This window comes from Podarcis vaucheri, assembly GCF_965113315.1.
Source record: "Podarcis vaucheri genome assembly, chromosome: 11".
Classification (NCBI taxonomy): domain Eukaryota; kingdom Metazoa; phylum Chordata; class Lepidosauria; order Squamata; family Lacertidae; genus Podarcis; species Podarcis vaucheri.
Window position 1 is genome coordinate 9,367,798 of NC_138749.1, and position 15,856 is coordinate 9,383,653.

The 15,856-nt window shown below is 47.4% G+C and overlaps 1 protein-coding gene across 2 annotated transcripts in view; it reads left to right on the plus strand.

Moving 5' to 3' along the window:
* Positions 1-319: 319 nt before the first annotated feature.
* Positions 320-15,856, plus strand: part of ARK2C (arkadia (RNF111) C-terminal like ring finger ubiquitin ligase 2C) — an 87,238-nt gene continuing 71,701 nt past the window's right edge. Inside the window, exon 1 of one of the 2 annotated variants that reach the window (XM_082242111.1) lies at positions 320-843. In XM_082242111.1, the coding sequence (XP_082098237.1) occupies positions 783-843 (61 nt within the window). In that variant the 5' untranslated portion in view covers positions 320-782. The remainder of the gene's footprint in view (positions 844-15,856) is intronic. The other variant, XM_082242112.1, reaches the window with a different exon arrangement.

Sequence of the window (15,856 nt, forward strand, 5' to 3'; positions counted from 1 at the left end):
ACTCCGCTGCTGCCCCTCTCCCGGCTCCCACGTGGGGCTCTGGCCATCGCTCCCTCGCTCGCCCCTTTTGTGTGCCCTGGACGGTGCGCGCTCGGGGGCGCGCGTGTCGTCCCCCCCCCCCGGGACGCGCCTCCCTCCTTCGGGCTTCCTGTTTCTCCATCCTCCCGGTTGCGCGCGTGTGTGCGTGCGCGCGCGCGCGCCCCTGCTTGAAACCCAGCCTTCTTGCAAAAGCCCTGCCTCCAATTGCTGCGCGATCTCCTTCTTTGGTGGGAGGGGAGAGGGAGGGAAAGAGAGAGAGAGGGAAGGAGAGAGAGAGAGAGGGAGGGACCCCAGGGTAAGCTGCATCCCACCCCCACCCCCCTCCTGATTGGGCCTCCTCCTTGCCAGGGCTGGAGACCATATAAAGGGAGGAGAGGGGAGGGGAGAAAGCGCGCGCGGGGAGGAGGAGGAGGGGAGAGAGGCGCAAAAGGCACCCGCGCAAGGCCTCCCTCCCATTGGCTGCGATTCTCTTTGTGCGCCAGGCAGCTGCGAGCCTCAGCTCTCCATTTGAATGTATACAGGGCACTGGGAAGGGACCATTTCCATGGGCCATCTGTCTTACTCTAGCCCGCAGCAGCAGCAGCAGCACCAACCTCTCCAGAAACAGCAGACGCCAGCACTGCCAAAACCATCACCATCGCCACCGAAGAGGAGAAGGAGGAGGACCGCCGCCGCCGCCGCCACCACCACCATCACCACCGAGGGATAGTTGCAGCGCCAGGGGACCACAGCAGCTGGCCAAGATGGTTTTGGTACACGTCGGCTATCTTGTTCTTCCAGTGTTTGGCTCTGTGCGAAACAGAGGTATCTCTTTATCTGTGCATTTTCTGGTGGGGTTGGGGTTTGGGGGGAGGTGGAGGGGCGGCTATAGGGATGAGGAGAGAGCAACCCCCCTTCCCTCCCCCCCCCAAATGACCTGGATGGTTTGGTGATGGTTGCAATGGAAGCCACTGGTTGTGTTGCCTTCTTACATACAATTGGCAGAGAGGCGAAGGGAAAGAGGTGTGTGTGAGTGTGTGAAAGTGGGGAGGGAGCTGGGGGAGGGGGTGGAGAGCAGAGCAAGTGTAGGGCATTTGAGAAAGGGGGATGGATGAGGGGCAGGGGGAGGGCAACATCCCCTAGTGGTGTCGGGGGACCCGAGAAGCGCAAGGAAAGGAAGCAGTCTGTAAGGAATCGGGGCGCGCGGGGGGGGGAGGTTAGAGAAAGAGATGGAGAAGCGATGGGAAGAAAGAGGAGCCGGAGGGGGCGAGGGAATGAAAGAAGAGGCGAAATTCGGGGGAGAGGGAGAGAGAAAGAGAGAGGGAGAGGGAGAGAGAGGGGGGGAGAGGGAGGGCATGAACTGGGAAGGGACGTAGGGGATTGTGTGCGAGAGAGCGCAGGTGGGGGGATACCCCATTAGTAGGAAGGAAAATGGACCAGGGTCGGAGATGGCACGGAGGGAAATCTCTAAGTGGATCGAAGCGTTTTGTTTTGAGAAACAGTCTTGTGTTATTCTTTAGAGATCTTGGGTTGTATTTCAGAGCGATCTCGCCTTTTATGTAGAATAATGTATATCCCACCCCCACCAATGTCCAGTTAACTCCATTTTATATATTCTGGCGAGCCCCTCCCCTTTCTTCTCCCTCCCCTTCCCACCTGACAAATATAGATCCATGCCTGCGAGGAACACTAAACTGCCCCTTTCTATATATGCAGAATGTAGGGAACTTTACATGGTGGTTGGTGTGGTCGGAAATTGGAGGGTTTTACTTGATGCCCATAGGATATAAATCTAGGATCCAGGATTTTGGGGGGGCTTTTTTTTTTGGTGTGTGTGTGTTTGTGTGTGTGTATTTTTATTTTATTATTTTTTAAGTAATTGTCTTATATGTGATCCCAAGCCCCTATAAAACGAAAAGCAAATTATGAGCTCATGGCGAGGGCAGCTGGTCTCATCCCTCGCTCTGCCTTCTGGTGAACTCTGTTCAGCCTCTTTTGTCTTCTCTCTCCCCCCCCCCAAATATACTTATCCAGTGGATTTTAATCCTTTTTGAGGGGTTTTGGGAACCCTCCAGCCCAGCCCTGCCCATCTCTTTTTTGTGAGGTTTGACATAGGTGTCTGTGCATTCCCACACCAAACACCCCACTTTTATTATGACATTTGAGCAGTTTCTAATACCCAGCCCTGAAATATCCAGACCTGTCCATTCACAGAGAAGTGTGTGTCTTTCGATTTGAGATGCACCCCGGTTTCCTATACCAAAATCCAAATTAACAGCAATAATTTTCCATCTTTGGATTTGAATTTAATATGGGATGTGTATATGGCCATTGCACATATCCTCCAAGCTCCCCTCTTCCGTCCCATTCCTATATAGCCGTCACAGACAACGGTTTTGAATCCTCCGCTTCCTTTTTCTTCTTCTTTTTTTTTTTTTGGAACGATTTGTCCTCCTCCATTCCATGTATTTTCTTTCAATCAAATTGAGGATGCATTTAGATGTCATGGCTGATTCCTTCCCCGCACCCCCTTTCTCTAAGAGCCATTCTTGCCTTAACTATATAATCTCCTTTTTCCACCATGCCTGCCTCCTCCCCTTCTGTGGCTCACGGCTGATCGAACCCCTAGGATAGAACAACGGCAACAAAATCTCCCAGTTTAATTAAAGCGACTAAATAATATAGCCCGTTTTCCTGCTAAGCCAAGGCATTCTGCTCATCTCCGCTAAGATGCGATCCATCAGTGAGGTGTGGACAGTTAATAGAAACACCCCCCCCCATAAGAAAAAGAGTCTAAGACCCTAAGGCGAGACTCCTGCCATTGTGCTCCTGAGACCTGTGGGTTTCAGTAGCTACCCCACCTGCCACCCAAATCTCTTTGGGCTGCATCATTCTCAAATCCTGATCTCTGCAAAACACAGGTGAGGAGATGGAGGGTGTAAAAAAAGTGGGCTTCCAAGACACCGGGTCGAAACAGGCATCAGCATCCGCCCCCCCCCCAGCCTCGCACATCCCTCATTCTGCTGCTTTTGCCTTTCCTCCCCTTTGCCCCTCCCTCCCCGCCCTCCCCCCCACTGTACATGTGTATGTACATAACAGCTTAGTTTCCGCACATGGTGGCATCTCTGTTTCCTTTAATTGCAGCCTCTTCTGGTGTGGTGGTGGTGGTGATGATGATGGGATGGCGACATTTTTTTTTGCATTGATCCAAATCTTTTTCTTTCTTTGTTTGTTTCCAAATTTATTTTGTTTCCTCATCGTGTAGATCAGTGAATGGTCAACCTGCTGCCCCTTCCGTTGCCTTGTAGTTTTCTGCCTCTGCATTTTAGCTCTAATGTTGACACCCCCCACCCCCTTCTTTAACCATTTCCTGTATCCATCTGAGGAACTGCACTGGCCTTTTAAGCTGAAGTATCCTCTTTCGGTGGTGGCGTTGCTGCAAAACAGGGGTGGGGGGGGGTTGTCGGCTGCTGGGAGGAGGAGCTGATGATATTTTAAAGCCGGAATGCTACCTCCCTCCCTTGCCTGCTCAGTTATCCTTGCATGACTTGAAAATGCAAAGGATTATTTATTTATTTTAAAAGCAAAGAGAGAGAGAGAAGGCACTGTTTGATCACTTCCAAAAATTATGCTTCTCTGCAAAATATGATAGTGATGTAGCCAAGAGCTTCTCCCTCAACGATTACGGTTTCTTTAAAAAATAAATAAAGAGCCAGCAGGCTGTAATTTCAAATTCAGGTGTCATCTGGGAGAAAGGGAAAAAATTTTGCTTGTATTCTTTGCCTCTGGGGAGAAGCGCCAGGAACAATAGATCTCACCTCTCTTTGGGTCTCATTGGCTTCCAAACACACCCACTGAGGAACTAAGGTTCTGGGTTAGGTGGTATTTGCCCCTGCTAAAAACCATCCAAGACTTTCTGACAGAGGATACTGAGGCTTAAAGCTGAAGTCTTAAACCACCAATCTTCCTGTGGAAAGAAAAAGGAAAGAAAGAATATGGTAGACAGACTGTATGCTCAAACCTGTTTCTCTTTAGCTGTCATTGTAGTAGTCTAGAAGGTGTGGTGGTGGGGAAACAGGCCATTTTCCAATATAGCTCTAGTTTTATAACGCCATTTTTGTATCTTCATCCTGTTTAGCTGAGTACATTTGCACTGTAAATTCCTGTTAAGTGGATTCATTTTGCTTCAGTTGGGTGGAGGACAATTTCTTGGGGTTTTTTTTGCTCCCCTTGCCACCCAAATCTCCGCCCTAACCTCTGTTCTTGTATTCGATCTTGGTTTCCCAGGCAAATTGACTTTGGCTTTGAATTTCTTACAAAAGAAAAAGAAACCTTTGCAAATTAAACAAACAAACAAACAAACACCCCCCCAATCATCTGCCAAAAAGGCTCTGCGAATGAACACCTTCTTTACTTTGGGAGCTCGTCATAAATTACACATAGATACACTCTCACAGACTCGCACACCTCTCTCTCCTCACCCAAATTCCTCCCTTCCCAACAGTTGACCTCCATCTGTTCCCTTTGCAAGCTGAACCCCACTCAGCACCCACAAAAGTCCCTAACAAAAACCGATGTGTCCCATGTCTTTAATGTAACACAAAACATTCCCCCATACACGCACCATTTAAACACACACACACACACACACACACACACACACAAACACCCCTATTGGGTGGCAATTTGGATCCAATCCTTCTCTTTTGGAACGGCCCAGGGGGGGCGGGGAACCAAAACATGCAAACTAACGAGAGAAGAAAAAGGAAAAAAAAAACACAGAGGAAAGTGGAATGCTTTCTTAGCAAAATGGTTTTCCATTCAACAGGGATAACATTTCTCTCTGCTGTGCTGAATTTTTTACTTCCTGTTCTTATTTTGTGGGTAAATTTTTTTCTGTATTCAGATATCCTTTGGTTGTGTATTTCTTCCACCTTTTTTCTTGTACTAAAACTTGAAGCATGGTCTGTATTTTTTTACATTACCTAGTTTTTTCTGATGTAAAATCTCTCTCCGTAGAGACATACCCCGCTGAAATGTAATGTGCAGTAGCTGATACATCTTATTCATTGTATGCCGCTTCCGTTCTGTTGCCCTTCCACGGCATGGTGGGCCCCTGTTGCCTTTTGTATTGTGTGCATGACAACATTGTTACAACACAGTTCCACTAATACTAATATACAATCTCTCAATAAAGAAACTAGTTTTCCTATATTAACCTAGTGTGCTTTTTCTATTGCTGTCCCCCACCCCATTTATTGTTGTATTCCTGCTGTTTTAGATTATCTCCCCCCTCTCCCGCCCCCGCTTCTCCACCCCCACCTCCTCCCCCATTTGAGTGAATGGATCTCTTTTTCTCTGGGAGGGGGGAGCGCCACCAATATTGGGTTGGAGGGGGCGGAGTAGAGAGTTTGAATGTTCTTTCTCCCATATCTACCTTCAAGCATTCTATAACCTGTGAATACCAACACTCTCTCTCTCTTTCTCTCTCTTTCTCTCTAGATACACATCCTATATTATCTTTCCCCTCCCTAGGTGGAGATGACTCTCTAATTGAGGTGCGCCAACCTTTTGCCAAGCTGCCAGGTGTCCCAACATCTGGAGGGTGGCAAGTTGGCAAAAGGCTGGTCCTCAGAGCGCCCAAGACGAAAATGTAGAGAGGTATGCATGTAAATTCACACACTGGTGAAAAGTCCAAAACTGTTAAACGCAGGAGAAGCTTGCTAGCTGCTGCGAAATCCCAAGGAGAGGTTTATATGCTGAACATCACGCCAGGTTGCTAATCGGTGTGAGCAATGACACCAAAGTGGATGGGGCTATGGAAAGAGAAAAAATTAGATATATATTGACAAATAGCCACTTATTTTTTACAAAAAGTATCTCCGTCCTCTTCACAAGCCTTCCTTTTGAGTTTGAGGATCCATGTTCATTCCTGTAGGTAAAAAACCTTTAGTTGTTTGTAGCTAAGGATGACCTTGGGAAGACGGACGGGTGGGAATGGAAGTGGGGGGTGGACAGGTGTGGGTTGCAAATGGATCCCTTAAGGCGTTAAATTCTCCCCCTGGCCATACGCCACTCACAGCCGAAGGTCCTTGCAAGACTCTGAAAGAATAAGCACTAGATAGACCTTTAAACGATTATCTTGCCCAGGGCAAACCGAAGTGACTCACAACCAAACTAGATACCCATTCTACCTTCTTTCTCCCTCTGTTTATCAATGAACCAGCCTTTAGACAGCTGTCTTTGTGTGTGTGTTTCTGTGCGTGTGTACATCCATGCAACACATACATGTGCAGAGAGCAGGGGCCAAGGAACACCCCCCTCCCCCCAAAAAACCTATTTGCGGTTCAATCTGATTCATGCCTACTTGGGAGTAAGCCCCGCCTGTTTCCAGCGGGGCTTGCTCTCAGGTAAGTCTGTGCAGGATTGCACTCCTGAGGGATTATGCCCCAAACCGGCAGCCATGGTTAAGGGAGCACCCTTATGTAACACCTTGGTCCTGTCTTCCACTGCCTACGTGCCGGGAGAGAACGAAGGGCTAGACAAAAGAAAGTCGATCCTCAGTCTCCCCTAAACAAAACCAGGAAGGGGGGGGCAGGGAAGAGAAAGTAAAAGGTCATTGGGTTCACCCCTCTCCCATCTTTCATTCAGGTGGGGCGAAGAATAAATCCAGTTTGTGTTAAAACGTTCGAGACCGCGCCAATGGTTTTGGAGAGGGAGGGGCGGAGAAAGGAGATATAAGACCAAGTGGAGAAAATAATCATCTTTGTAGGAGGCGTCCCAGTTTTGGGGGGGGGGGGCAGGTGGCCAAGCCCCTTTCCCGCTGGCTCCATCCTTCCTGCTTCATGCACCTTCCCCCATGTATATCCTTAGTCAATCGTTTGGCCATTGCCTTCCTCCTTGTTTGACCATACGCAAGACACATCCGACATATTGCTTCTCCTCTCCCCCCCCTCCTTCCGAACGTAGCGAATGCTCTTTAGGCCTTTGTTCTTGACACTGTCCTAAGCCAGGCCTGGCAGCTTAGCTGTTTGCTGTGACACACATCCATCTTATTACCACACATGGTTTTTTAAAATATATATATATATATAAAACAAAACTGGAGCCAGGCTGTGCTAGCTTGCATGGAAGAAAGAAATATCTCTAGGTGCATGCCTTTTGCAAAGCCGTGTGTGTGTGTGTGTGTGTGTGTGTGTGTGTGTGTGGATGAGGCTGGCCATCCTTTAATGATGTGATTTTTTTTTAATCCCTCCCCCTTCCTTCCCTTTCTCTCCCCCTTCTGCCTTTCTCCCCACCCTCCCACAATATAACCATTTTGATTTTCCTTTGGGGAATGAGAGGCCGTAAACACAAGCCACCCACCTCGCCCGAGGTATCTGGTTCCTGGCTCCGGCCAGAGGGAAATATATAAGACTACGACAGCTGTTCCCCACCCCACGCTTCTCCCCACCCCACCCCACCTCACTCGACTCCGGCTTTTGTTCAGATAGCAGCAGTTTCGCTGCATCAACAGATAACCCTCCGCCAGATCTGGTCCTAGAGATTAATGCCCACGCAGATCAAAACCGTTCCTTTGCTGCAGCTCGGGGAGAGTTTCAGTGCTCTTAATAAGGCCGGGAAAGCTGCTTGGTTAATAGGAAGTCATGCTAAGTCATTTGTCATCTGAGTACCACGGCTGACCTATCTCGCCAGAAACACATTCGTAGGAGAGCACAGGTGTATCTCTGCCACATCTCGCCATTAAACAACCCGAGGCCTCCATAGTTCACATCATTCATTGAATGCATCTGCAACTGACCTCCCACAAGTCGTGGATATTCCGGTTTCCCCTCCCTCTTTTGTTTCGTTGACACTCAGTGTGAAATGTCTTGACAAGCACAGATCTCTGCCCCTGCTGTGGGCATGAACGCTCACACCATATTAGGTTTTCTGGAGTCTATCTATCTATCTATCTATCTATCTATCTATCTGGGGCACCTTGACCTAGCCAGGTCCCACCAACACACACCTGAGAGTCTCCAGGATGTACTAAGTGTGGTTGATGAGGGATAATTCTGGAGGCAGAGCTGGTGGTATTCCTTTGTCCATGTGTTCAGTTCAATGTGGAAGAACGTGGCAACCTGAGATTCATTTTAAACAAGCGGACATGTTGTCCTTGTGGTTGACGGTTGGAAATGTGTGCGGGTCTGCCAGATGTTCAGAAACTAACAGCAACATTGTGCTATGCATGTTTACTCTGGCTGCAATCCTATTCCCTGCTTGGAAGGAAGTCCCATAGAACTGAATGGGACATGTGTCTGAGAAGACATGGATAGGATTGTACTGTTGGTCCCACTGCACACAATGGACTTTACACGCAGGTAAGTGTGTCTAGGATCACTGGATCCGTATCTCTTGACTATTTCCTTGTCCCTACTGGCAATTGAAGCCCAATTCTATGTGCTTTCCTTGCTTTTTGATTCCTTATTTTAAAGTCTACCCAAAACCTCCATTTAGAACAAATAATGCAATGTAAGCAAACCAAGGCGTGCCTAATAACAAGCTGGCACAGTTGTTTTCCGAACATGGGTTGTAGGTGTTGCCTTTTTTAACATAATGCGATTGTTGTTGTTCCTTTAAAAAAAAATAAATCATGTTGTCTGAGCACTCACATTACCCTAGGCTGGGTTAAGTCTGACAGATATAGGGCACATTGCGCAGGGAGCATAGCCTTGTGAACACTGTCGAAATGAGTCAGACCTCTGCAAACAGAATTCTTGAGCATCTTCAATCCAGGTCAACATACAGTGGCCACGTATGGATGGCCAGAAAAAAAGGACAAAAGAGAGGACAGATTTGCATAAAATTAGCATTTGCTAGTTTGGGTGTGTATACGCACTTTTGGGAATGATTACTGCAATTCAGGTACAGTGGTAACTTGGTTCTCGAACAGCTTCATTGACGAATAAATCGGCTCCCGAATGCCGAAAACTCGGGAAGTAAGTGTTCTGGTTTTTGAATGTTTTTCGGAAGCCGAACATTTGACGTCACTTCTGCCTGAGTTCAGGAAGCTCCTGCAGCCAATCAGAAGCCGCGCCTTGGTTTTCGAACGGTTTGGGGGAGTCGAACGGACTTCCAGAACGGATTAAGTTTGAGAACCAAGGTTCCACTGTAGATATAAATGCAGGTTGACATGGTGGCGAAGACATTGATCCGGTGACCTGTGTCCCAGCTCAGTCCGCTATCCAGTTGGTACAGCACGAGACTCTTTTTTTAATTGTTATTATTTTATTTTAATTTTTTTGGAAAAGATTTTATTATTAAAATAATTCAGCATTAATACACACATATTGCAAATATACAAGCATACAAACATACATTTCCTACAATCCTTAAAAATGTTCAAACATACCTACACTCAATCCCACAGATAATTCCTTTCCCCATCACCATCCACCACCCCTCACCCCACCTTTGTGTTAGACTTCCAATCTACTCAACTGCAATTTCTTTCCACTTCTATTGCTTTCTTTCACACACCTTTAACCTAATTTCATGCTTCTTTTTCTATTACACATTGTTATCCTTCTTATTTAGTATTTCAGTATTTAAAACGGAACTTGTTTATTCTAATAGGAGTTCTGATTTTTCAGTATGGTTTTGCAATATATCCAAAACAATGGGAGAAATTGGAAGGATCTCAAAAGAGAAGATAGACAGGGATTGGAAGGTGTTTAAAGGATACTTGCACTTCAGAGTCTTTGATATCCCCACGTACCACGTTCTTTGACTTGAAACCAGACTCGGACTGGGCAGGCCTTCAAATAGAGAACTGTCTGTTGCAAAATAGAAGAAATACCCATCGTAGGTCAACTGTGCAAAAGGGGCTCTAGTGGCATGCCCTGATTTCTTCCTTTCTTTTAAAAAAAGGAATATATGGGATCCTTAGTCTGCCTTATGTCACATGCCAGCACCTGGAGTGTTCTCTAAAATGGGAGACTCATCCTATTCAATGGATATTCTTGATCAGGTTGAGGACGTGAGAAGTGGATCTTGAGCAGAGATGAAATGAGGAACAGACCTGGAGCCCTCTTTGATGATGCAATCCCATGCGACGCCTACTCGGAAGTAAGCCCTACTGAGCTCAATGGGACTTCACAGTGCAATCCGATCCGTGTCTACCCAGAGGTAAGTCCCACTGAGTTCAGCAGGGCTTACTCCCAGGTAAGTGTGTATAGGATTGTAGCCGAAGGGACTTCTTTTTTTCTTAGCACTTCAGTCCCAAATAGGGGCTCTGCTTTTCATTCTGCTCAGCGCTGTGTGCAGGGTTCCACTCGTGTACAAGCACATCGCACAAATGCGGCATTTAAAATTGGGTTCGGCAAGCAGCACCACAATGTGCAGCTGTTTCTTTTTGAAAAAGCAGTTGTTTCTATCCCTTGAAAGGGCCAAGGAAGTTTTGCAAGCATCTGGGCCATGGGTAGGCAAACTAAATCTGGGGGGCCGGATCCAGCCCAATCGCCTTCTAAATCCGGTCCACAGATGGTCCGGAAATCAGCATGTTTTTACTTGAGTACAACGTGTCCTTTTATTTACAATGCATCTCTGGGTTATTTGTGGGGCATAGGAATTCATTCATTATTATTTTTTTCAAAATATAGTCCCCCCCCCCAAGGTCTGAGGGACAGTGGAGCGGCCCCCTGCTGAAAAAGTTTGCTGACCCCTGATCTGGGCCATCTCTGGTGAAAATGCAGAGCAGGTCGTGTTTGTCATCACAGCAGTATGCATATCCTGCTTTGTCCTCAATGATTACCAGAAAAATAATAACCATTATGCAAATATTATGCCTGGTTGTATATAAGCCAGGAGTTTTCCTTGATACAGAGTCAAAATAAAAAAATTCCTTCCAGTAGCACCTTAAAGACCAACTAAGTTAGTTCTTGGTATGAGCTTTCGTGTGCATGCACACTTCTTCAGATACACTGAAACAGTAGTTGACAGATCCTTCTATATAGTGACTTCACAGTGCAATCCGATTCATTACCAAACTTAAAACCATGGAGAGACCTGGTTTGAACAAAGACATTGGATTCTTATCCCATTATACATGACTAAGCCATTTCTCACCCTCTCACCCCTTGCCTTTTCCTGTAAGACCTATTACAGTTGTTAAGAGTCGTCAACAGGCTCATCTCAGCTATCTGCCAATCTCCCATTCCCACCACCCTTCTGAGTAATACCCCTCCCCACCTTCTCACTATATAGAAGGATCTGGCAACTTCTGTTTCAGCGTATCTGAAGAAGTGTGCATGCACACGAAAGCTCATACCAAGAACTAACTTAGTTGGTCTTTAAGGTGCTACTGGAAGAATTTTTTTTATTTTGACTATGGCAGACCAACACGGCTACCTATCTGTAACCTTGATACAGAGATTAGGTTTGCTCACTGTTCTGTGTGGTGGTTGTTTTTATTTCTTGCTTTGCGTTAAGTTCACATCTCCAATGCGCATTCACCTCTGTCCTCGCAAACAAGAACCAGGACCACCAAATCAGAGCTCCATTGTACCCTGAGCCGAGAACTCCTGGTGTCAGTAGGGTGATCTCATTGTGGTCTTTGTGGATGCTATTTCCGTGGTGTCAATCCAACAGACCTTCTTTGCAACCTGCTATGACCAATCAGAGAAAGGCAGGGCCGGCACTTCCATAAGGCTGAATGAGGCAGCTGCCTCAAGCCGGCAGATATTGGATGTCACGAAATGGCGGCAAATTTGGTTTGATATTGTAATTTTACTGCTAGGGAGCGGGACGGGTGCTTGTGGGATTTCCTGCCTCAGGTGCCCAAATCACTTGAGTGGCTTTGGATAGTTTGACCTGTGGGGGAAGGGACCATTTTCTGCTCTGCCTCAGGCAGAAAAATGTCTTGAGAGGTGCTGGAACTGAGTTCTGGGGAGTTCCAGCTGAAAAAAAGCCGCGTCCCAAAACAATGCATTCTGGGAATGGTGGCAGTGACCAGAGTCACAAGAGGCCAACTAGAGACCAGTGGACACAAGATAACAGGCACTTGATATGCCATATTTCTTAAATCAGGGGTAGGAAACCTAAGGCCCAAGGACCGAATGCGGCCCAATTGCCTTCTCAATCTGCCCCATGGACGGTCCAGGAATCCGCGTGTTTTTACATGAGTAGATGTGTGCTTTTATTTAAAATGCATCTCTGGGTTGTTTGTGGGGCATAGGATTTCGTTCATTCCCCCCCCCCGCCAAATATAGTCCCGTCTGAGGGACAGTGGACCGGCCCACAGCTGAAAAAGGTTGCTGACCCCTGTCTTAAATAAATATTATTTTGATTAAAGAAAGGAAGAAAAGATAACAGGCACTCATGTTTTTCTCCTACTAGGACTTTAGGAAGGAGGGTGGGTTTACAAGGCTAAGCCCCCACCCTCAGTCTGACCTATAGATGTTATCTGCAAAAAAAGAGACTGAGATGCGTTAGCACATTCTTATTATTAACTATTATTATGACATTTATAAGGTAAAGGTAAAGGGACCCCTGACCATTAGGTCCAGTCATGACCGATTCTGGGGTTGTAGCGCTCATCTCACTTTACTGGCCCAGGGAGCTGGCATACAGTTTCCGGGTCATGTGGCCAGCATGACTAAGCCGCTTCTGGCGAACCAGAGCAGCGCACGGAAACGCCGTTTACCTTCCCGCCAGAGAGGTACCTATTTATCTACTTGCACTTTGACATGCTTTCGCACTGCTAGGTTGGCAGGAGCAGGGACCGAGCAACGGAAGCTCACCCTGTCGCGGGGATTCGAACCACCGACCTTCTGATCGGCAATCCCTAGGCTCTGTGGTTTAACCCACAGCACCACAGGCGTCCCATGACATTTATATCCCACCTTTTTCTCTAAGGATCTTAAGGTGGTGTACAATGTTCTCCCTCTCCTCATTTAATCCACACAACAGACCTGTGCGGACCCACATTTAACAGCCACAGCAGGTTGGTTAGACTGAAAGACAGTGACTGACCCAAGGTCACACTAGTGAGCTTCATGGTCAAGCGGGGATTCGAACCCTGGTCTTCCAGGTCCTTGACCGACACTCCCTACTACACTGCACTGGCTAGTTGGGTCAAATGTAGCTAGTGACATTTGGGGCTATAAACTGCCTTACAATAATGCTAAGGGTAGGCAAACTAATACAGTAGGCTATGCGTAGGCAAACTAAGGCCCAGGGGCCGGATCCGGCCCAATCACCTTCTAAATCCAGCCCGCGGACAGTCCGGGAATCAGCGTGTTTTTATATGAGTAGAATGTGTGCTTTTATTTAAAATGCATCTCTGGGTTATTTGTGGGGCATAGGAATTCGTTCACCCCCCCAAAAAAAATATAGACTGGCCCCCCACAAGGTCTGAGGGACAATGGACCGGCCCCCTGCTGGAAAAGTTTGCTGACTCCTGTTTTAGGCACCTGCTCCTAATGGATCTCTGGCCACAAGGGGCCTTTTCCATCGCTTCCTAACTGAACCTTAAGTAAAATAATAATCTTGAGATGTTCAGGGTCGCACCTGGCCCCTTCTGCATCCTGTCACTGCTGTGTCCTTCGTCTGAGCCCATGTGATGGGGGAAGGAGGTGCTGCTGGAGCCAGAATCGAGAGAGCAATTGCAGTCCCACAACCAAGGAGTCCTTGAGTCCCATTGGAGGTAGGGAGCGATGGCAGTCTTGAATAACTCAGGGAAGGGAAGCTCTCAGCGAGTCCTGGGCAAGCTGTGGGGAGATTTGGCGTGGTTGATTTGGCTGAGGACGTGACTGGGATCGTAGCCAAGCTGTGCCGATTCCCTGCAAAGCAAGGTGGGAGGCAAGTTTAAAGAATCGGTGGTTGCTACTGACGATGGCTGCGTTCTACCTCCAACTTTCAGAATGCCTCTGAGTACAAGTTTCTGGAAACACCAGGAAGGGAGAGGGCTGTTGCAGACTTTCCTAGCCCAAGGTCACCCAGTGAGTATCGTGACGGAGCGGGGCTTTGAATTATGGCTTCCCAAGTTCTAGTCTGACACTCTTAACTAATCACTATAACAGACTGGATCAGATATCTGATTGGCCACTGTGAGAACAGGAAGCTGGAGTAGATGGGCTGTCGGCATACTCTCCAATATTTCTCCGATGAAAATAGGGATGTCCTATTCACGCGGGTGGCGCTGTGGGTTAAACCACAGAGCCTAGGGCTTGCTAATCAGAAGGTCGGCGGTTCGAATCCCCGCGATGGGATGAGCTCCCGTTGCTCGGTCCCTGCTCCTGCCCACCTAGCAGTTTGAAAGCATGTCAAAGTGCAAGTAGATAAATAGGTACCACTCTGGAAGGTAAACGGCATTTCCGTGCACTGCTCTGGTTAACCAGAAGCGGCTTAGTCATGCTGGCCACATGACCCGGAAGCTGTCTGCGGACAAACGTTGGCTCCCTCAGCCAATAAAGCAAAATGAGCGCCACAACCCCAGAGTCGTCTGCGGCTGGACCTAACATCAGGGATACCTTTACCTTTACCTTTTATTCAATAATAATAAATAATAATAACAATAATACCCCACCAACTAACCCCCAGCCACTCTCAGCAGCTTGCAACACATATAAAAACACAATAAAACATTAAACATTAAAAAACTTCCCTATACCAGGCTGCTTACAGATATTTTCTAAAGGTTGTATCTCCTTGGCTTGGGGGTCACGTAACTCCAGAGCTTTTTTTTTTAAAAAAAATGTTTAGGGGTACTCTCATTTTGACTCAAGAAAATCATCATTTTGTAGTTCAAATTGGGGGAAATAAATACAGTAAATGGAGAAAAGTTCAAAGATTGGCAAAACGTTTAGGGGCATGCGTACCCCTGCGTCCCCCGAGAAAGAAAAGCACTGCGCAACTCCATACTCTCCAACATTTCTCCAATGAAAATAGGGATGTCCTAAGGAAAATTCTGGGATCAAATCAGGAACCAAGGCAGCTTCTGTGAATCCAGGACTGTCCCTGGAAAATAGGGACACTTGGAGGGTCTGAGATTCCTGTGGGAAACAGGCAACTGGTTTTCAGAAGCATTCGCCTCCCGTTGTGGACGGGGCCGGTGCTATTATTAGGCCAGCTAGGCAGCTGCCTCGGGCGCAGACCTCAAAGGGGTGCAGTACTGACCTTTGAGGAGCACAGTTTGATACAAATTAATTTTGCTTATAAATTTCTGATCATACTTTAGACTTTGAAGGATTCCATCACACTTGAAATAATTCATACAAAGACATCTGCTTTTGAAAATTGAAGTTAGCCTCTTTTTTTTAAGGGGACGTGCAAATGGTTAGCATGGCCTCTAGGGCTCAAAAAAGTCTGCCTCCAGCAGCGCTGACTAGTAGACTTGAGAGCCTTATCATCCATGTGGCCCTTGTGAGGTTGTCCAGAAACAAATGTGGCCCTGGTGTCGTTAGTTAGGGACTTTGGCTGGGGGTTGGGACCTGGGTTCACACCCCTGGGCAGCCATGAAGCTCACTGGGTCATGTTAGGCCAGTCCCTGCCTCTGAGCCTGACCTACCTCAGAGGGATGTTGCAGGAATTAAATGAGGAGCAGGAAAACCACATCTGCCACCTTGAGCCGACCGGGAATTCTCCCTTCCTCGGAGGTAGACCGGCAAGACACAGCCCCCCCCCCCCCGGCCGTCCGGCCGGCAGACTGGAGGGGAGCCCAGGGCCGGGAGAACGGGCACCTAGTCGAAAAAGATGTGATATAAATGCAATCAATCAATCAATCAATCAATCAATCAATCAATCAATTAAGGGCCACCAGAGGGACCATCTCTATGAGTCCATCTTCTTGCCCAGT